We start from the raw sequence: 20,425 nt of genomic DNA on the forward strand, positions 1-20,425 counted from the left end.
TCTGCGTGGCTCCGTGCGTCTCAGGGACATCTTGGATTCTTGTGACGCCATTTTTACATGACTTGATACTCTGCGACAATATCTTTAAAGTACATGAACGATATATTTTAAAGATCACATTTTCAATCAACATGAATGCAAACTCTTAAATGTTGCCCGACCGATATGCTTTTTTTTTTTTAGGCCGACGCTGATATCGATTTTTGGGCGGAAAAAAACAAAACAATTACCGAATAATCTGCAGATAATTTAAAAATATATATAAAATGCATAAAATGACCCCCCGCCCCATTTTATTTTCAATGGGTGTCACTTACGCACAAACTTTCACTATTAAGATTGTCTTCTTTGATGACAAGTTCATAGTTTGACCTGATCAAAATTTTCACAACGTATGCAAGGTTGTTGTGTCGATTTATGTGTCAATAATAAAAGCATTCTTACTCTTACTTAAAATAACCCGTTTTTCCCACATTGGAAGGAATTTGTGCCTTTTGCGCTGTGGGTTTGTGTTCCCACAAGATTTGTGTGTGAATATTCGTAATTTGAAGTAAAAACACTCCCGATGTCAATGCTAACTTCCTGTTAGCATTTGAATGGGATCCTCCCTTCTCTTTAGCATTAGCGCTAGGCTAGCGATGTTTACAAAACGAAGCATGTTTTTGTATTTAAATATAAAGTGGATTTCATTCTTATTGTCGTGTGTTTAGTTTTACTCAATGCGTTGTCACGTAAATAACAATGGCTGCGTCCATCCAAATAAAGTTTCTAGAAAATGTATTAAACTGGAAATGCTTTTTGAAAAATGAATCTTGAATGTTAGTCACAACCAAATAAGAAATATAGAGCAAACTTGTCACGACAATCGGGCTTCCTTTAAAACAATCTGCCGTTTGGTCAAGAACTCTTTCGGTCAATATCAACCAAAACTACTTTCACAACATCATTTTCTTTTATACTCACAAAGAGGGAAAAACAACGGGGAGAAAAATACTCAACACAATGAAAAGAAAGACAAATTGTCTTTCCGTCCTTATCAGCCGGCCCCGCTTGACCAAATAACGACAAGAACAACAAAAGCAAACTGTCCCGAAGGCTTCCAAAAAGCAGTTTACGGGTACGCCTGCCAACACACCGCCTCCTGTTGGCGGGAGTGTCAACTGCAAACGCACGTGACGGACTGTTTACATTTCTGCTTGGAAACTCCTACAAAGAGAATTGAAAGCTTTCCTCTCTCTCTCTCTTTTCCAGTATGTGAGTATGTCTCTCGCCACCTCCCTCGCTCGCCCCCCCTCCCTCCCTCCCTCCCTCTCTCAAACTCCAATGTTGAGGCCCCCCCCCCCCGCCTTCCTCCTCCTTCCCTGCCGGCGGTATAAAGACGGGCACGGCGGTTTTGCCTCCCACATTCCCAGCGACAGGCGCGCGCATTGGATGAGCGGGATCACAATGAGTTTGAGGCCCCCGTGGCAAAGACAGAGACGACCCCCCCCGCCTCATCGACAGGTGAGCCGCGGCTTCCTGCAGGGGAGGCCGTTTGCCTTTTTGTTTTGGCTGCGCTTTGTTTTGGGTGCGCCGGCCGGCTGTCACGCTACAACTGGAAGAGGGAGGAATGTTCGCGCCAGGAATGTTGGCTCACTCCGTTTGGTGTTGAGGAAAGCCCAAAGTGGCACTTCATTTTTTTTTTTTTTGAAGGGGGGGGGGGGGGCAATGTTTACGGTGACAGTTGTGGTGATTTGAAGGCCGTGACCGGAGACGAGGCAAAGGTCGTAAAAGTGGCGGCGCAGGTGCGAGTGGTGGCGGCAAGCGTGGCCACTTTTGCTACTTTTAAAAAGTTGAGGGGAAAGCGATTGAAAAGCAAGACGATGACACAACATAGAAAAATACAACCCTCAAGTCGCATTTACACATTTTTGAGGAAAACGACAGCGTCAATTGGTAAGTCGTTAATTGAACAAGTACGGAGTAAAAACAGGGAATCGAACTCGTTCTCGATATTGCTCGCCGTTGAAGGCATTTGAACTTCACGTCAACGCCGACGGAAACCCAAACCCAAACCCAAAAGAAGAAAAAGAAGAAGAGAACATTCGGGAGAAATTTCTTTCTGTTGTGTGACAATCAGCAGCAGAGGACGGCCTGGTTTCGCCAAAACACGCTTTCTGACCAAAAAGCGGAGAAAACGAGCTTTTTGTGAAAACAAGCCATTTTGACGCTAATGTTTGCTTTTGTGAAAACTCAAAGTAGAAGACATGAGACTGTAAAACGGCTTTGGATATCAAAATGAGAATTTCTTGACAGAAAAGTGCCATCAGCGACGTTGCTCATCCCGTTTCATTCTTTATTGAATTTTACTTCTAATATCAAAATAAAAATCATCTTTTAAAATGATGAACATTTTTATTCTATTCTTCGGTTTTTAAATGTTATCATCACAAACACATTTTAAGATTATAATTCTGAAAACAGTGAAGTTGTTTTACTTTATTATACTTTCATTTGACTTTTAATTGTTTTTTGACCATTGTAAACTTCATTTATTGTATTCTATTTTGTTGCTTTACTTTATATCGTACCGTATTTAAAAAAAAAAATTTAAATTTTATTTTTTACAATTGAGAAAATCGTCCATTTTTTTGCCGTTTATTTTGTGGCGAAAGTTTTGTGGCAAGCTTTCTCATCCTTTCCAAGGTTAAAGGTCATAAAGGCCAACAACGCCCCCAAACGGCAAGCCGGGAATCAACTGCACGTTTTGGCATCTTGCAGGCGTCCCAATACTTTTTGCTTTTGCTTTGAACTTTTGCAAATGCGTTCCCAGAGAGGATGAAGGTGCGATGCTGGACGCACGCCGTTGACGCCACAGATGGTGCGTTTGAGGGAATCTCTTTTTTTTTGGGGGGGGGCTTCTGCTATCTGGCGCGCTGTCAGCGGCTTCAATCGCCTTCGCAAACATCAAACTGCCTATTTTTGTAATCCTACATTGGACCGCTGTCATTTTCATTTTCTGTGTTTTTTACAGTTGTCTCATCGAGCAAATGGCCGCCACTCCAAATTTCATGTCGAAATGTGTACTAAAAAAAAAACTTTGAACTGACGCTAAGGTGGATTCCATAACGTAAGCTTTTATTAACAACATATGTGGCAACATCGGCGTCACTTCTTGTGAAAAGTCAGACCTTCAAATTAACAGCAACGTGGCGCAAGAAAGTGTTGTAATACGCATGCTTTTATTCTGAAGGATTTTATAAACTGTAAATAAATAATCCGTTATATAAACAATATAGAGCGATATTATTGAATTTTAAATCATATCTACGTTATAGATGGTTATATCGATCAAGCGTAGTTTTGTTTAGTGATTAGGGGTTGGGAATCTTTAAATGTTTCACGATTCGATTCGATTCTGATTTTTGGGCCTGCGATTCGATTCGGAATCGATTTTCGCTTAGGAACGATTTTCGATTCGCAATGATTTGATTGACAATTTTTGCTTCAATCTGTAGATGTGCAAGGAATCGTAATGATCTCCTCCAGTCTGACTCGCTAATGCTAATTAGCGCGCTACTCGCGGCACTTTTATCATTTAAAAGAACGGCTCCACACTGCAAAAAAAAAAATATTTTTTATTGGAATAACTTGATCGTGACTTTTTCCTTCGACTCTCTCATGTGGCTACAACTTAACAGTGTATCAGAACACGCGGAACCACACTGCCCCTCAGTGGCCAAATCGTGTACAACACGAACAGCGCTCCAAATAAAGACACACACAGACAAAGGCAAGACAGTATAAAATAATTAAATAGATTTTAGGACATTTAAAAATCGATTCTGAATCGTACTAAATGAGAATCGATTTTTTGGCACACCCCTCGTAGTTTATGTTCCAAAACGTTCTCCATGTTGTCGTTCATCCGTCACCAATTAATCGATCCCAAATGCGGGCTTTCAAACCGTTTTTTTGGCTCTTGTCTTTATTCACATTTTTGGAATAATGCGAATGACTTTGCTAATGACTGTTTTGGAGTCACAGAGCCCATAACGACCCCCCCCCCCCCCCGACCCCCCCTTCACAACCACCTTGGCGAATGGACAAGCCAAAGCTCCTGGCAAAGCACGTCTGAAATTCACAACATTTTCCAGCGGAGACAATCAGACGGCGTCTCTCGCGGATCCGTCCAACCACAAGAAGCCACAAGAACCGCAGGCATCAACAAACGCTCGCTAATCACTTCCAGGCGGCTTCAGCGGTTCTGTTGGGGGGGGGGGGTCGCTGCAGCGGGGTTCTTTTCTTTTCTCTTTTTTTTTGCGGGGGTGACTTTTACAACAAACCAAAATGTAAACACGAGATCCGAGGCCCGGCTGCTTCCTGTTGTTGTTGTCTGGGTTTCGATTGTTCTGACAGAGACGCCACATTTCCCATAAAAACATCTTTCGAAAGGTATTGGATGGACGACGGGCATTTATTTCAAACGTGTCGTATGAACACGCATACCTAAAGCGGGACGAAGAGGGGTTTTTTCTTCTTCCAACTGAGTTGAGCAAGAAATAGCAACATATCATGCGCCATCTTCAATTTACGAGCCAGAGGAGCCGCTTGTTGATAAACTGTCATTGTCTGTGAATTCGTTTTTTCATGAAAAAGATGAGAGAACGTTTGATGTGAAATAGTTTTACATCTGAAACGCTCAACATTATCTGTAAGGCAAAAATACGAGTCCCGACTCAAACGAGACAAATTAAATGATGTTTTCTTGGACTGAAATGTTGGCTTTATAGTCAGCTGTGGCAAACCCAGATCCAAAAAGTCAAAACCCTGCCACAGTTTGGCCCCCTAGCTGCTAGCTCGCTAACTAGCGAGCTAGCAGCTAAACGAGCACCATGGGAGCTCGCTAACAAGCACCCGAAGCTAAAGCCAAAACTGTGGCAAGATTTTTTACTTACCGCAACTGGATTTGGCGACTCTGTTTATAGTTGACGACAAATGGAATAAAAATGGGACGAGGTTGACAAACTGCGATTAAAAACTAACAAACGTGATCGAAACTGGACGAAAACTACAGAGACGACATTTAAAAATGGCGGATAAAATGAACACTAATGTCTTGACTAAAGTTTATTTCTGCGATTTCAAGCAAAGTCTCAAATCATTTCCAAACGTGAGCGCCTTTGAGGAAAGTCCCGCGAAGGACGGCCCACGCTTCGACGAGCACGTCCCGGCGTCGCCGCCAGCTCTTTTTGTTGCGACGCGTTTCCCGTCGGAGCAGGACGGGAGCCTCGTGGATGTTTGGCGAGGCCGGCGTCGAACCGCAATGACGCTCCTGGCGCGAGCGCGTGTCGCTGAGGCTGCGGCTCCCGGCGCTCTGCGGAGTTCCCGCCGCTCGCATGGCGTCCTCACGCCGCTTTCAAAGCGCATTTCCGCATCTTGTTTTCCAAGTATTTCGCCAGCAGCAAACAAAACGTCTTTCTCGCATTTCGTGTTCGTCCGTCATCGGCAGGAGAACCGTTTTGCAAGAAACGCACCCTTTTTGCGACCAAACAAAAACAAAAACCGAGCTTTGCCTTTCGCAAGCTTCGTCTTGAAGTCGAGTGGAAGTTGCAGTTTCGCTTTTCGCTGCCAGCCGGTGTCCCAATACTTTTGTCCAAATGCGACATTCTTCTTTCCCGTTTTCCGTTCTCGTCCCAATACTTTTGTCCAAATGCGACATTCTTCTTTCCCGTTTTCCGTTCTCGTCCCAATACTTTTGTCCATCCGTCGTATTGCGTCCACCGGAACGTTTATTGGCGGATTCAAGTTGAAATTCTTCCCGCTTGGGTTTCCGTCAATCCTCTCGGAGGGCTCGCAAAATGTTTGCTTTTGAAACGTCGTTCGGGAGCGTTGCTGCCTGCGGGCATTTCGCTCCGTTGTTAAAATTCTGTCGGGAATCGTCTTGTCGTCAAAACGACAGGAATGCTGAAATGCGCCGACTCGAACGTTGGCCGTCAATTCCGTTGGATCAATTCGTTCAAGTTTCTTTGTCAAAATCAACAAACAGGGATCGAGTTTGTTTCTATAATTGGCAACTTCCAGGACCGCTTTGGCGACGACCGCTGTTGAAAAAAGACACGAGCAACTTTACTGAGACAAAATGTCGTCTTGAAGAAATCGACAAACATGATTGGAATCAGTTTGACCAGAAACGAGCGCCGTCGAAGGAAATTGCACGGAACGTTTGCGACCGTCATTGAGCGACGTTGAGCCACAGAAGGGATGCAAAGTTTTCAAATATTAAAGACTTTAAAAAAAAAAATACAGACGAAGAAGATCACAGATGGTCGTGGCATTAATATATTTATAGAATTAATATCAAATTTGTTGCAACGATGAGCCTCGAGGAGTTTTTTGGAATGTCCCAAAAAAACGATCTTGCTTTGAAAAATGCTGCATGACATCGAGAGAATGCACTTTTATACAAAAAAACACATTGGGAGGACATTTTGTTTTCATTATGTTGGTCAGACAAAGATTTCTGTTTGTGAATATTCAACAGGGTTGAATATTGTTAGCCTCTTTTCGGGACAACATTTACTCTCGACACACCTCGGACAGAAGAATCCTCTCGCAGAAGAAAGATGAAGATAGTCGGACATTCTTGGTCGGGAAAGCTGCAAATGAAAAAGACGGAGACTGTCATTGGGGCAAAAGAGGACAGAGACTCAACACGAATAGTGAAAAATCGATTCTCATAAGAATCGCGATTGTCATTTAGTACGATTCCGAATCGATTTTAAATGTCCCAAAATCGATTTTATTTAAAGGATTTTATACTGTCTTCCCTTTGTTTGGGAGCGCTGTTCATGTTGTACCTGATTTGGCCACTTAGGGGCAGCGTGGTTCCACACGTTCTGATACACTGTTAAGTTGTAGCCAAAAAGTCACGATCAAGTTATTCCAATAAAAAAAAAAATGTTTTGTCGGACTGGAGTAGATCATCTCAATTCCTTGAAAATCTATAGATTGAAGCAAAAATCATTGTCAATCAAATCATGTTGAAGCGGAAATCGTTCCTAATCGAAAATCGATTCTGAATCGAATCGCACACCCACAAATCGGAATCGAATCGTGAAAAAAATCCACAAATAATGTAGTTCCGAATGCCAAACCGTAAATATGTTGGGGTCCACTGCATTCTTTTATTTCTGAAAGTTGATTCAACGCTGGGCAACTTGTTGGACATCAGGAAAAGTTAAGCAAGTCCCAGAAGGGGATTGTGTGGTTTTTTTGCTGTCATTTTTGTGAACGGGAGAAAATCCATTTGACTCCAGAATCCGATTTGAAGGCCAAATCCTGCATCTCCGGCTGAATATTCTTCCCGTTCTCCTCAGGATGATTGACCGTCCCTTCGCCTGATCACCAGCATGCCGGCGGGACCGGCGGGCGGCCCGTCGTCCACGCAGCCGGCGGTCCCGCTCGCCCTGGCCTTCTGGCGGCTGCTGGCGCTCCTGCACCTCGCCCTGGCCCAGAAGCCGGCCCGGCTGCCCCTGGTGGGCCGCAAGCCCTTCGTGGCCGCCTGGAACGCGCCGCTGGACATGTGCGCCATCAAGTACAACGTCAACATCCGCCCCGAGCGCCTGTTCCACATCCACGGCAGCCCCCGCGCCGACTGGACCGGCCAGAACGTCACCATCTTCTACGCCAACCGGCTGGGCTACTACCCGCGCTACACGCCGCAGGGCCAGGCGGTGCACGGCGGCGTGCCGCAGAACGGCAGCCTGGACGCGCACCTGGTCAAGGCCCACCGGGACATCGAGCACTTCATCCCCGCCGAGGACTTCCGCGGCCTGGCGGTCATCGACTGGGAGTTCTGGCGGCCGCAGTGGAGCCGCAACTGGCACAAGAAGGACGTCTACCGGAAAAAGTCCCGGGAGCTGACCGCCGAGGCGTACCTGAACGTGACGGCGGCGCAGGTGAGGGCCGCGCCTTCCCGACAGCTCCTCCAAAAGTGAACAATGCTCGATTATAGATTATTCTCATTTAGTACAATTCGGAATCCATTTCTAATGTCCGATTTTATTTCAATTATTTTAGACTGTCTTGCCCTTGTTTGTGTGTGCCTTTAATGGGAGCGCTGTTCATGTTGTACCCGATTTAGCCACTTAGGGGCAGTGTGGCAAAGGGTTAACACTCTAAAAACAGTTGTGTCAAAAGTAACCCAATTATAGATTAAAAAATGGACCGATCGACATCATGGTGGGGCTCGACCGATTCATTGGCCTCCAAAGCTAGCAACCAATCGTTTTCCACTTAAAACGTTGTCATAGAAGAAAATCGAAGTTCCCGATGCTATGAAAGTACCCTGAATGCACCATTTTGCTTGCATAGCATTAGCAACTAGCAAGTGTGTACTGTATCTTATGCTGGTTATTCTGTTGGCCCCCCCAAGCATCCTTTAAACTGTTTAATGACACCCCAGTTGGCGTTAACTGTCAAATTAAACACACGACGATAAAAATGACATCCGCTGTATATTTAAATACAAAACATGTTTCGTTTTGTAAACATCGCTAGCCTAGCGCTAATGCTAAAAGTGAAGCGAAGATTCCATTCAAATGCTAACAGGAAGTTTTCCTTCAAATAATAAATATTCACACACAAATGCTGTGGGAACACAATTGTATGCATTAGATATAGATTTTTAAATTATCAGCATTTTAATCGGCTATCTTTTTTTTTCTGCCAAAAATTGGTATCGGCACGGGCCTCAAAAATGCGTATCAGTCGGGCTCTACTTTACGGGTCAAGCTTTCGGGGTTTTATTTAAAATGACCATTTTTTTGGACCCGAGTAAAGGATCTGACCAATATTTATGAGTTGTTTTACACAAAAAGACCCCATTTCTTGACGGGTCCATTTTTGACCGGCAATTGGGTTATTTTTGACCCAGCAGGTTTTAGAGTGAACGATACAAGCCGAGTTGCGCTGGACCCAAAACGCTTTACGGCCGCTGGGTCAGTGTCAAGGTGTTGTCCGAACAAACGTGTCCTCCTTGCTTCGAGGTGGAGCAGCTGGCCCAGCGCCGCTTCGAGAAGAGCGCCCGCGCCTTCATGCAGCGCACGCTGCAGCTGGGCACGCGCATGCGCCCCGACGGCCTGTGGGGCTACTACCTCTACCCCGACTGCCACAACTACAACCTCCACGAGGACGGCTACACCGGCCTGTGCCCCCTGCTGGAGAGCGCGCGCAACGACGAGCTGCGCTGGCTGTGGAACAGCAGCACGGCGCTCTACCCGTCCGTGGCCATCCAAAAGGCGCACGGCAACAGCGCCGGCAGCCTGCGCTTCGCCCGCCACCGCGTGCGCGAGGCGCTCCGCGTGGCCTCGCTCACCTCCCGCCGCTACGACATCCCCGCCTACGTCTACCTGAGGCTGGGATACCGCGACCAGCCGCTCACCTTCCTCACCACGGTAACCCGACGCTTTGACCCCCGTCCGCATTCGGGACGGGCGCCAATGTGGGCTCGTCACGTTCTGGAAAATCAACTAAGAATGTTCAATCGCCGAAAGTAAGCTACAACTAATAACAAAATCACAGATGGGCTATTTTTTTTTGCCGGGCTAGCGTCAATTTCATCATGCGATCTTGTATTCCGGCCCATGTGAGGAGCCGGATGCTAAGTAACGACATGCTAAGTAGCTATACGCTAAATAGCTTCATGCTAAGCGTGCATTCCATCAAGCAGTGAAGTTCATATGTGTTGGACTGAGTTTTGTTTCCAAATCTAATTTTTTTAAAAAAAGGACACCGACTTGCCCACGTGCTAATTTGCTACATGCTAAATAGTTCCATGCTAAGTGGCATGCTAACCGTGACCTTGCCATGTCCTCTGCGCAGAAGGACCTCGTGCACACCATCGGCGAGAGCGCAGCGCTGGGAGCCGCCGGCTTCGTCATTTGGGGCGACCTGAACTTGACCACGTCTCGGGTGAGGAGCGCAACAATTACCCATGATGCACTGCAACCTCAGATTGCTTCCATTCCTCACAAGGTCTACTGTCGTTCCTGGGAAAGAAAAAGAGATTTAAATGATCACAAATGTCATTCAAAATGTCAGCCATAAAAGCCACCGTTCTGGTACTGGATTTTAATGACCAGATGGCTTCGATGGTCTGAGAATATAAATCACATTAAAAACAATAACAATAATAATAAAAGAAAGAAAGAAAGAAAGAGTACAAATGTGGACGCTTCCTTTAGTTTTCGGGGCCATGCTGCCATCTAGTGGACGTGACGTGACACTTTCGGCCATTCCAAGGAGGCTGTTGAGGGTTGAAAAACATTTTCACGATGTTCAAGTAGATGACGTCGTCTTTAGTTACAAGAGTCAGCTGACTTTTAAGTCGATTAGTCACACTATTTGTCCTCTTGTGGACTGTGAACTGTTTTGGAAGTCGGACAGCGAACGCACGCGAACAACAACAACAACAACAACATCTTCTTCTGATTGTTTAACAATTTCGGCTCAAAGAAAGAAAAAAAAAGATCAATGAAATTCCAGTCTGACATTCCACATGTTTCCATGTCACGTCGCAGTCTGGTGGCAAAAGTGCTTGTAACCGAAAAGACGTCCAAATTGATGGCATGAACACAATAATGACATCATGACGTCTGGATGTCTTTCTGTCCGGGCGGAACGTGGGTGGTTGAGGGAGGGGCCAGCCGAATGACGTAAACGGCAATCAAGTGCAATGCGTGATCTTTTATGAACCATAGCAGACAGACACAAAAGGTGAGCAGACAACCATGACTGGACGAGACGGGACTGGTCGCAATTGCTGGACGGGACGCGAGTGGACTGGACGCCATGACTGCACGGGACGTGAGTGGACTGGACGCCATGACTGGACGGGACGCGACTAGACTGGTCGCCATGACTGGATGGGACGCGAGTAGACTGGTCGCCATGACTGGATGGGACGCGAGTAGACTGGTCGCCATGACTGGATGGGGCGTGAGTAGACTGGTCGCCATGACTGGACGGGGCGTGAGTAGACTGGTCGCCATGACTGGATGGGACGCGAGTAGACTGGTCGCCATGACTGGATGGGACGCGAGTAGACTGGTCGCCATGACTGGATGGGACACGAGTAGACTGGTCGCCATGACTGGACGGGGCGCGAGTAGACTGGTCGACATGACTGGATGGGACGCGAGTAGACTGGTCGCCATGACTGGATGGGACGTGAGTAGACTGGTTGCCATGACTGGATGGGACGCGAGTAGACTGGTCGCCATAACTGGACGGGGCGCGAGTAGACTGGTCGCCATGACTGGACGGGGTGCGAGTAGACTGGTCGCCATGACTGGATGGGACGCGAGTAGACTGGTCGCCATGACTGGATGGGACCCGAGTAGACTGGTCGCCATGACTGGACGGGGCGCGAGTAGACTGGTCGCCATGACTGGATGGGACGCGAGTAGACTGGTCGCCATGACTGGATGGGACGCGAGTAGACTGGTCGCCATGACTGGATGGGACACGAGTAGACTGGTCGCCATGACTGGACGGGGCGCGAGTAGACTGGTCGACATGACTGGATGGGACGCGAGTAGACTGGTCGCCATGACTGGATGGGACGTGAGTAGACTGGTTGCCATGACTGGATGGGACGCGAGTAGACTGGTCGCCATGACTGGACGGGGCGCGAGTAGACTGGTCGCCATGACTGGACGGGGTGCGAGTAGACTGGTCGCCATGACTGGACGGGCCGCGAGTAGACTGGTCGCCATGACTGGACGGGACGCGACCACTGGTTGCCATGACTGGACGGGATCCGAGTAGACTGGTCGCAACGACTAGACGGGACGTGAGTAGACTGGTCGCCATGACTGGACGAAACGTGACTGCACTGGTCGCCATGACTGGACAAGATGTAAGTAGCCTGGTCGCCATGACTAGACGGGACTGAGTAGCCTGGATGCCATGACTGGACGAAACGTGAGTGGACTGGTCACCATGCCTGGAATGAGTGTGACGTGACAGAACCTGATTTGCCTCGACTCGACTTGAAACAACAAGAACAGCCACAGAAAAAGCCGACGCCCACACAACGAAACATGAGCGTTTCCCGCCGCTGTCTCCCCCGCAGCACAACTGCAGCAAGGTACGCTGGTTCCTGAACAACCGCCTGGGCCACTACATCACCAACGTGACGCGGGCCGCCGAGTTCTGCAGCCAATTCCTGTGCCAGAGCAACGGACGCTGCGTCCGCCGCAACCCCGGCGCGCGCCACTACCTCCACCTCCAAGCCGCCGCCTACAAGATCCGCCCCGCGGGGGGCGACGGAGGCTTCGCCGTCAGCGGGCGCCACTCGCCCGGGGACCTTCAGCAGCTCGGGGAGAACTTCCGCTGTCACTGTTACGAGGGCTACCGGGGCGAGCGCTGCGATAGCGCCAACGAGGTGCGGGAGGACGACGCCGACGACGGCGGCGGCGTCATCGACGTCATCGACGAAAACGAGCGGCGGAGGACCGAGTGGGAGGACGAGCAGGGGATGCAGGCGGAAGAGGGGCCGAGCGGGGCGTCGCCCGCCCTCAGCCACGCCGGGCTCCTTTTGACTCTTGCGATGCTCCTGCTGAACTTTTGGGAAACGCTCGACTCGTTCGGATGTTTGCTCGCGTGCTAACACTGATGCTAGCACGAGAACGTCCGATGATCGCAATGCAGCTAGCAAGAACGGAATGACTTGAAATCAAACTTGCTCTGAACACCAAAGTACGGATTCCAACATGGCGATGAACTCTCGCTATTGGCGGCAGTTAGATTCTCCAACATATCACACCAAATCCAGAAGTGGCAAATCCGGGTCCAGAAAGTAAAAACCCTGCCACAGTTTGGCTTTAGGTGCTAGCTAGCTAGCTCCCATGGTGCTCATTTAGCTGCTAGGGCGCTAGCTAGCATCAGGGGCTAAAGCCAAACTGTGGCAGGGTTTTGACTTTCTGGACCCGGATTTGCCACCTCTATAAGTAACACCTAAAAAAAATAATAATAATAAAACCGCAACACTGCTTAAATATAAGGATACTTAAACAATTAGGCTACATACTGTGTCGGATTTGTTTCTGTCTCCTATTTCAAAAACAACATTCTAGAATTTGTTGTTTTTGTCGCAAATGTAATGAAAAAAACAACACATCGGTCATTTTGTTCCGTTTTTTTCCCCCCTTTGATATGTTACAGTCTTGGTCTTGTGTCGGTCTCGATACCCTCGAGTTGAAATAATGTCTTGGTGTCAGTTGGTGCGGTCTTGACGACAACACGAGAATACACGAAACACAAGTACATACAACCGGTGTAGAAGTTAAGAACAAACATTTCAAGTTACATTTTGAAACAAAAACAGACTTCTTCTTTTATAAGGAAAAAAAAAAGAGAGTTCAGAAAAAAAATGTCAATCTTGCGAGATGAACTCTATCGTCACGAGGGAAAAAAGTTTTTTAAGAAAATCATACATTTTAGGGAGAAAATAAACCTTGTTGTAATTTTATGTTTTAAAAGACCAAAGTTTTTTTTTTTTTGGGGGGGGGGGGTATTGTTGTGAGAGCAGCGCTAACAAAGCAGAGCAAAATATAACTGAGATTGTTGGCTTTTCTTGCCCAGCAAATGTGAGCGTTTCGTCAGAAATGTTAACTTCTGCCACTAGTAGGAGCCGGTGGTGCTAGCAGTTAGCTATTATAAGCTAATAATTCTGTTGCCAAAGAAAAACGCCCCAAAATCAAGTGCTTGTTTATCCTCAAAGCTTTGGTGATCGCTTCTGTGGAGCGGTCGCGTTAAGCGACGGATGCTAAAAACAACAAAACGTTAGCGTGTGTTCATGATTTTTTTAACAATAAGCTCTTTGACTTGACGTGAAGTTTGATATACTGGCGCTTACGTGGTGAGACAAAACTTCGCCTTTCTAACCCTTTACTCTGTTTTTTTTTTAGCGTAACCAAATGTGTTCGTATCCTCTTGACTGAATTGCGCTTTCTTATTTAGCGCAACTGAACTGACGGACGTGACCAATTTCCTAGCGTCAATGCCGCCGCGACGCACTGAAACGTAGCCCAGCTCAAGTCGTGACTCGGCACTTTTCTGCCGTTCTTAACTTCCTCCTCTTCAAAAGTTCAGCAAACAAGCATGCGTGAACTGGTCAGGATACCTCCGCCAAGGCCTTGTAAGCATCCTGAATTAGATTGGCAAGAAATGAAACACCCTCATAATGGCGGCAAAGTAAAGAAATAAAAAGCAGCTGACTAAAAGAAAGCTGCTGTTGGTATCCTCGGTAAAAATGACCTTTTGAACTTCCTGTTTGTGTCTACAAATAAGTAACAAATGTCATTTCCTCGATCGTCGGCTGATATTGAGACAAGAACGGTTGTTGTCTTGTGCTCGTCAAGTGCAAGCAGCGAGTCCAAAACGCAAAAAAGTTCAAATGATTTGTGGGGCGGTTCAACATGAAGCACTTTCTTGCGGTTATTTGTTCTGGTTTTTAACAGATTTTCATCTCACGTGCGACTAATCAATGACTGTTTTTTTTTTTTAATATATATATCATGATTGTAGAATAAAACGTGCAGCACATGAATGTAAATGAACTGCAAATAAATCAACCATGTTACTGTTGAATTATTAACATTGTTTTTCAGTTTCAATTTATATTTTAGCCGTTTTGGATTTAGTTAACTCAGTATAGCTCAATGAATAGAATTGTCTATTGTATTCTTATCTGTCTCTCTCGCCTGAGAAGAGAAGGGCAACAAGTTTCTTTTTTATATTATCTAAAAGGGAGTATAGCTAGTACCGGTCTCAGTCGGTCGAAGAGAGTCCAAGGACAGGCTGATGTATTATTGTTTATTTCTAATCTGATTTATACCTATGGGAACTTGCTGATGGGAGGAGAGAGGAGACTTTTCGTATTCACTCACTTTTCAATAAATAATGATGTGCAGGAGAAGGAGGGACACACAATCTGAACGGAACACGGTTTGAGTGTCTTCATTATTGTGTGATCAGAAGCTTCTGATAATTATGATACCTTTGCAAAGGGACTTCTTCACCAGAATCTCACCATTCAGTTAATTGAACACGCAAAGAGTAGAATACAAATATTGTCTACTCTAACATTACCAACGATGCTCTTTTTGTTGAACTACAACAAAAAAAGTCTCATCTCAAACATGACAAAAAAAAAAGCGCTTGCTGCGTTTTGGTTTTCAGGCTGATTGTAGAAAAGAGGAAGACGCCATCGGCCAACAACAGATGGACGATTGTTGATAACCGAAAAATTATGGTTAGCGGCGAGTTGGCTAACTGGCGTGTCATTTCCTGTTTCACACGAGAAGTATCAGAAAAGAACCAGAGAGGGAAGTTGGTCCTTCACTGGCGCAGAGAAGCGACGCAGGTAGGATCCGATTCTGGCAATTACACGATACGTTTACAAACAACCCGTAAAAACTCTCATAGAACGATTTCGTTTGAATTCAAATGTGTCTTAGCAATTGATTTGGCCGTTGTTGTTTTACTGCCTTGACTAAACGCAATCACCAGAAATTCTGTGAACTCAGATCATCGAATGACTTCGCTTCGCCGACGAGAGTTAGTTGACGGAATGAAAACGTTCCCGATCATTCCGATGCGTTGCCGCTGGCTGAAGTCGGCGGACTCTGCGGAAATTCTAATGATTGCGATGGATTCGAGACAGACTCGGTTCGACGCACTCGCCCGAAGGACGCCGGGGATTTATAGGATTCGGTTTTCTCGTGGACTTCCTTGTCTTCGTGGACTGACTTGCGTTGACAGACTGACTCGAAACACGGCAGATTCCAACGTTCGAACGACGAGCTCGTATTGGCTGACTGATTCTATAGATTCAGACTCGGATGATTCGGTTGTGTTGCATCATTGACTGGCGTTGCGGGACTCAATGGAAACGCAACAGATTCCGATGATCCGGTTGGGTCAGTTTACTGCCCGGAGTTAGCGGACGAAGCGCAAACACCGCCGCAGGCTCGGATGATTTGAATTTGTCACTTCACCGACTCGAGTACGAGACTCGGACGATTGCGATGTATTGGTTGATGAACTCGTCTTCGCGGACTCAAATGATTCCGTTGGATCGGGTTCACCCACTTGTGTTAAGGGACTCACTGGGAACCATCCGAGACTCAGATCACATCTCAGACTTCGTTGTCGTTCACTGACTTGACTTGAGCGCAACTCACAAGGTGAGGTCGTATCTGTGGACTGACTCGTGAAACTGGACAAGACCGCTGATTGGGACGTATTGGGTGACCGACTCCGCTGACTCAAAGAAACCGGAGAGACCCGAGAGGTAACCCGGGTCCCAAAAGAATTAACCACCAATGCATCTTACGGCAACACATACAGAGGACGATCATTGATGTGCGACCGAGTCAAAGTGTTGTCTTCGTCTCTTAGTCTTGAACATCGCAATGTTCCTGTACTTCCTGTGCTGCATCATTATGAGTTTCACCACCGCGGTTGACACCCTGCCGCCGACCGAGCCGCCTACCGAGCCGCCTACCGAGCCGCCGACCGAGCCGCCTACCGAGCCGCCTATCGAGCCGCCGACCGAGCCGCCGACCGAGCCGCCTACCGAGCCGCCGACCGAGCCGCCCCTGATCCCCGAGCACCCCTTTGTCGCCGTATGGAACGGCCGCACTGAGCAGTGCCAGCGTCTGGACATCCCGCTGGACACTGCAGCTTTTCAGGTACTGAAGGATTTCGGGTCCGCCATCAACACCAAAACCTCATTCATTCACCATCTTGCACATTCCAACTTCAAACGAATCAGCTCAGTCGGGAAATCTTGGGAAGGATTATTCGCGTTTGCCGATTTCTCACGTCTTACATTCGATATTTTTAACAATCCCACAATATTTCAGCTCAGTTCTCATTTCTAGCGAAGTTGCGTTCTCGCTGTCGTTGCTTCACGAAACTCCGTTTGGTCATCACTTCTTCCAGGCGGTGACCACGCCGGCTTCCGTCCCAGGCCAGTTCCTGACCATCTTCTATGAGGACCGACTGGGCCTGTACCCCAAGATCGACCCCGTCAGGCGGACGCGCCGTGAGGGCGGCATCCCTCAAAATGGCAACCTGACGGCGCACCTGCGCAAAGCCAGGCGTCAGATTGACCGCGACGTCGCCGAGGACGAGTCCCCCGGCCTCGCGGTCATAGACTGGGAGTCCTGGCGCCCCCTGTGGGCCCAGAACTGGGGGTTCAAGCGGATCTACCAAAAGCTGTCCTTAGCCAATGCCTTGCAAGACTCCCCGTTCTTGTCCCTGAATAAGATCTCCGAGATGGCTGTGGATCGGTTCCAGAGGGCCGGGCGGAGCTTCATGGAGAGAACCATCAGGCTCGGAATTGGGGAGCGTCCGAGCCGCCGCTGGGGGTTCTACTTATTCCCCAACTGCTACAACTACGGCTGGAACCGGCCCGACTACACGGGCCGGTGCTCGGCCAAGGCTCACAAGCAGAACCTGGAGTTGATGTGGCTCTGGGAGCACAGCACTGCCCTCTTCCCGTCCGTCTACCTGCACCCCGCCCTGAGGGACTCCCCCCAGGCGGCTCTCTATGTGCGGTATCGCGTCCGTGAGGCCCTGAGGGTGGCGGCCCTGCCCAAACGGAAGTTCACCATGCCCGTCTACGTCTTCTCCAGACCCCTGTATCGAGGCCAGAACAGGATTTTTGAGACCGCGGTGAGTCGCTGTTCTGGTAAAAGGTCGACTTCCTGGTTTATGGTTTTGTATCCGCAGCCCTTTTCACACACAGTTTGTGCCCATCAAAGGCACTGCTCCTGACATGGCTTTCTGCTGTCCCTGTTTTGAGTAAAAAGCACAGGATGAAGAATGTTGGGTCTTCAGTTTTTTTCCACGATCTCTTGTGTGGAAACTTGTAGCTCCAAAAGACCAGGATGTCTCTGTAAAAATATTTAGTCCGAACCCCCTTTTACGCTGCAATTTCCAAACAAAGTAGGGGAGGGTACGAGTAGACCAGGGATGGCAAACTGCGGTCCTCGAGGGCCGGAGTCCTGCAGGTTTTAGAGGTTTCCCTGCTCGAACTGCAGCCGATTCCAATGAACAGGATCGTTATCGGGTTTATGCAGAGCTTGCCGACGAGCTGATCATGAACCGGCTGTGTTGAAGAAGAGAAATATCCAAAACCTGCAGGACTTCGGCCCTCGCCATCCCTGGATTAGACCCAGCAGTTTTCCACCTTCTGAGATTGTATCAATGCCTTCGAAGAAGCTGGAAACCGTCGGTGTGAAAGAGTATTCTGTAAATTTGGGACGTTTAATCCTCAAAATGTTCCCGCCCTGTCCGAACCCCAAAAAACGAATGAGTGTTCCTGACTTTCCAGGCGGATCTGGTGAGCACGGTGGGCGAGTCTGCCTCCCTGGGGGCCGCCGGCGTGGTCATGTGGGGCGGAAGCAAAGACTACAACGACAAGGTAACCGTGGCAAAAAGCAACCAAACTAAGTCGGCCGCCATGAATCGTCAAATGGCGGCGCGAAATTTGCTGTTCCTCTTATAGAAGAAAAAATGCTTTATGTTGCACTCAGGGGTGTCAAATCCTGGTCCAGAAAGTAAAAACTGTTTTTTGACACCTCTGGCTGCAACTGCATTCCTTGTTCTGTACAATCTCTTCTCATTCTCATTCGTCCACATGCGCCCTGACGACAAGCCCGTTGTTTGGCTGTATGCACCAAGATGTCGACTGGCGACCAATCATTTTTTTGTCAATGGTACTGATGTCGACTGGTGACCAATCCAGTGTGCGTGTACCCACTTCTCGTGGTAAAAGTCAGCCCTTCAGCGACTGATTTTATCGACGACTAAATTGTCCAAAAGGCATGAATGACTTTGTCCGTATGCGTCCTTTGATTGGCCGGCGACCGATCCAGGGTTTCTTTCCCACACTTCTCTCTCCAAAAGTCAGCCTCTGACAAGCGTGGCGACCAGTCCATCGAGGTGGCCAAACCGGGTACAACATGAACAGCGCTCCCAATGAAGGCACACACAAACAAGCGCAAGACAGTAGAAAATAATTGAAATGAAATCGATTCTGAATCCTAAATGAGAATGTCGATTCTTACGAGAATGGATTTTTTTAGCACACGCCGATACTAGATGTTGACATCGAGCACACGACTCTTCCAGTCTCTCTGCTGGTCTTTCAGGCCTCCTGCCAGTCGCTGTCCGACTACCTGACGTCCACGCTCAACCCTTACCTGGCCAACGTGACGGCGGCGGCCATGTTGTGCAGCCGGGCCCTGTGCCAGGGGCGCGGCCGCTGCGTCCGCCGAAGCTACAACGCGTCCGTCTACCTCCACCTGGACGGCGAACGCTTCAACATCCTGCGAGCCGGCGGGAGGTACGTGGCCGTGGGGCTCCCGTCCGCCGGCGATCTGGACGCCTGGGCCCGGGATTTCACCTGCCAGTGCTACGCCGGACGAGAGTGCGGCCCGCGACTCGCGCCGCCCGACGGCATCCAGGTCATCAAGGTGTGAGGCGGCGCAATGGCGCCCCCTGGCTGGCGGCCAGAGGGATTTAACAGCATCGTACAAGTGTGGTCACCTTGACTTATGAGTGCCCCAACTTAAGAGTTTTTCGAGTTATGAGCCATCGCTTGGTTGATTTTTGTTGTTGTTGATGTCACTCACTAGGCCACGCCCCTTAAAAGGAATAATGACAAACGAATCTCAAAATAAAACCACTGACCTCTGCTATTGTTATAAAATTAATCAAGCGACATCACTAACAAGATTGCGACATATATGCAAATAAGGTTATTTGGAAAATATTTTCAAAAATGTTCTTTTAAAGTTACGTTAGCAACAACCAAATAATTGAGGACTTTCATTTCCACAAAAAGTGGCGCTTTGCCGCCATCTTGTGGCATCTTGGTGCCAAGGAACTAAGATCTATTTGATATTTGAAAATATTTGAGTTACGAGTTTAGTCATGGAACTAAAACTCATAAGTCAAGGTGCCACTCCGTATTCATGACAAAACTGTCGAGTGTTTTCATTTTCAATTGTCACTTGATGTTGAAAGCAGTTTTTATTTCATCTTCAATAAACATCTTGACAGCGACGCCGACGTCACTTTTGCTTTTTCTTTGCTCCATTTCAAGCAAACGCTCGTTTCGTTGCGAGTCGCCATCGCTTCGGGGGTTGCGAGCTTCACGTTGGTTGGTCAAGAACATTTGCAGGCAAATTTCACCTTTGAGGACGCTTGCAAGGGTGCCAAAAAAGGAGACTTCCTGTTCAGGCTTGGCTCCTTGTGACTTTTTTTGTGGGATTACTCGAAATGAAATGAAATCCGATTCGGAATCAATTTGTGTCACATTCTTCAAGCCAAAATGTCAGACTTCATGTCTTTTTTTGTGGAT

At 47.8% G+C, this 20,425-nt stretch overlaps 3 protein-coding genes across 8 annotated transcripts; 2 read left to right on the forward strand and 1 right to left on the reverse strand.

Annotated features, from left to right (window-relative positions):
- The first annotated feature begins 1,385 nt into the window (after nt 1–1,385).
- Nucleotides 1,386–12,794, forward strand: hyal4 (hyaluronidase 4). Its single transcript, XM_086072894.1, has 5 exons — nt 1,386–1,503; nt 7,359–7,940; nt 9,030–9,437; nt 9,865–9,954; nt 12,119–12,794. Exons 2-5 carry the CDS (start codon nt 7,392–7,394, stop codon nt 12,653–12,655), a joined length of 1,584 nt encoding a protein of 527 aa, XP_085929020.1. The 5' UTR covers nt 1,386–1,503; nt 7,359–7,391; the 3' UTR covers nt 12,656–12,794.
- Nucleotides 4,068–12,852, reverse strand: LOC147174909 (uncharacterized). Of its 6 annotated transcripts, none has more exons than XM_086072907.1 (4): nt 10,206–12,852; nt 9,975–10,031; nt 6,574–6,638; nt 4,068–6,083 (listed from the first exon to the last, which is right to left on the reverse strand). In XM_086072907.1, the coding sequence occupies exon 1, from the start codon at nt 11,920–11,922 to the stop codon at nt 10,552–10,554; it is 1,371 nt and encodes a 456-aa protein (XP_085929033.1). In that variant the 5' UTR covers nt 11,923–12,852; the 3' UTR covers nt 4,068–6,083; nt 6,574–6,638; nt 9,975–10,031; nt 10,206–10,551. The 6 variants fall into 6 exon arrangements, with proteins under 6 accessions (XP_085929033.1, XP_085929031.1, XP_085929028.1 ...); XM_086072905.1 differs by having other exon boundaries at nt 9,844–10,031; XM_086072902.1 differs by having other exon boundaries at nt 6,574–6,886; nt 9,844–10,031.
- Nucleotides 12,853–15,404: 2,552 nt separating this feature from the next.
- On the forward strand, nt 15,405–20,045 carry LOC147174910 (hyaluronidase-like). The gene is made up of 5 exons (XM_086072899.1): nt 15,405–15,412; nt 16,450–16,742; nt 16,996–17,730; nt 18,392–18,481; nt 19,212–20,045. Exons 2-5 carry the CDS (start codon nt 16,464–16,466, stop codon nt 19,539–19,541), a joined length of 1,434 nt encoding a protein of 477 aa, XP_085929025.1. The 5' UTR covers nt 15,405–15,412; nt 16,450–16,463; the 3' UTR covers nt 19,542–20,045.
- Nucleotides 20,046–20,425: the final 380 nt, after the last annotated feature.

This window comes from Leptonotus elevatus, chromosome 4, assembly GCF_054856555.1.
Source record: "Leptonotus elevatus isolate MCC_2025b chromosome 4, RoL_Lele_1.0, whole genome shotgun sequence".
Classification (NCBI taxonomy): domain Eukaryota; kingdom Metazoa; phylum Chordata; class Actinopteri; order Syngnathiformes; family Syngnathidae; genus Leptonotus; species Leptonotus elevatus.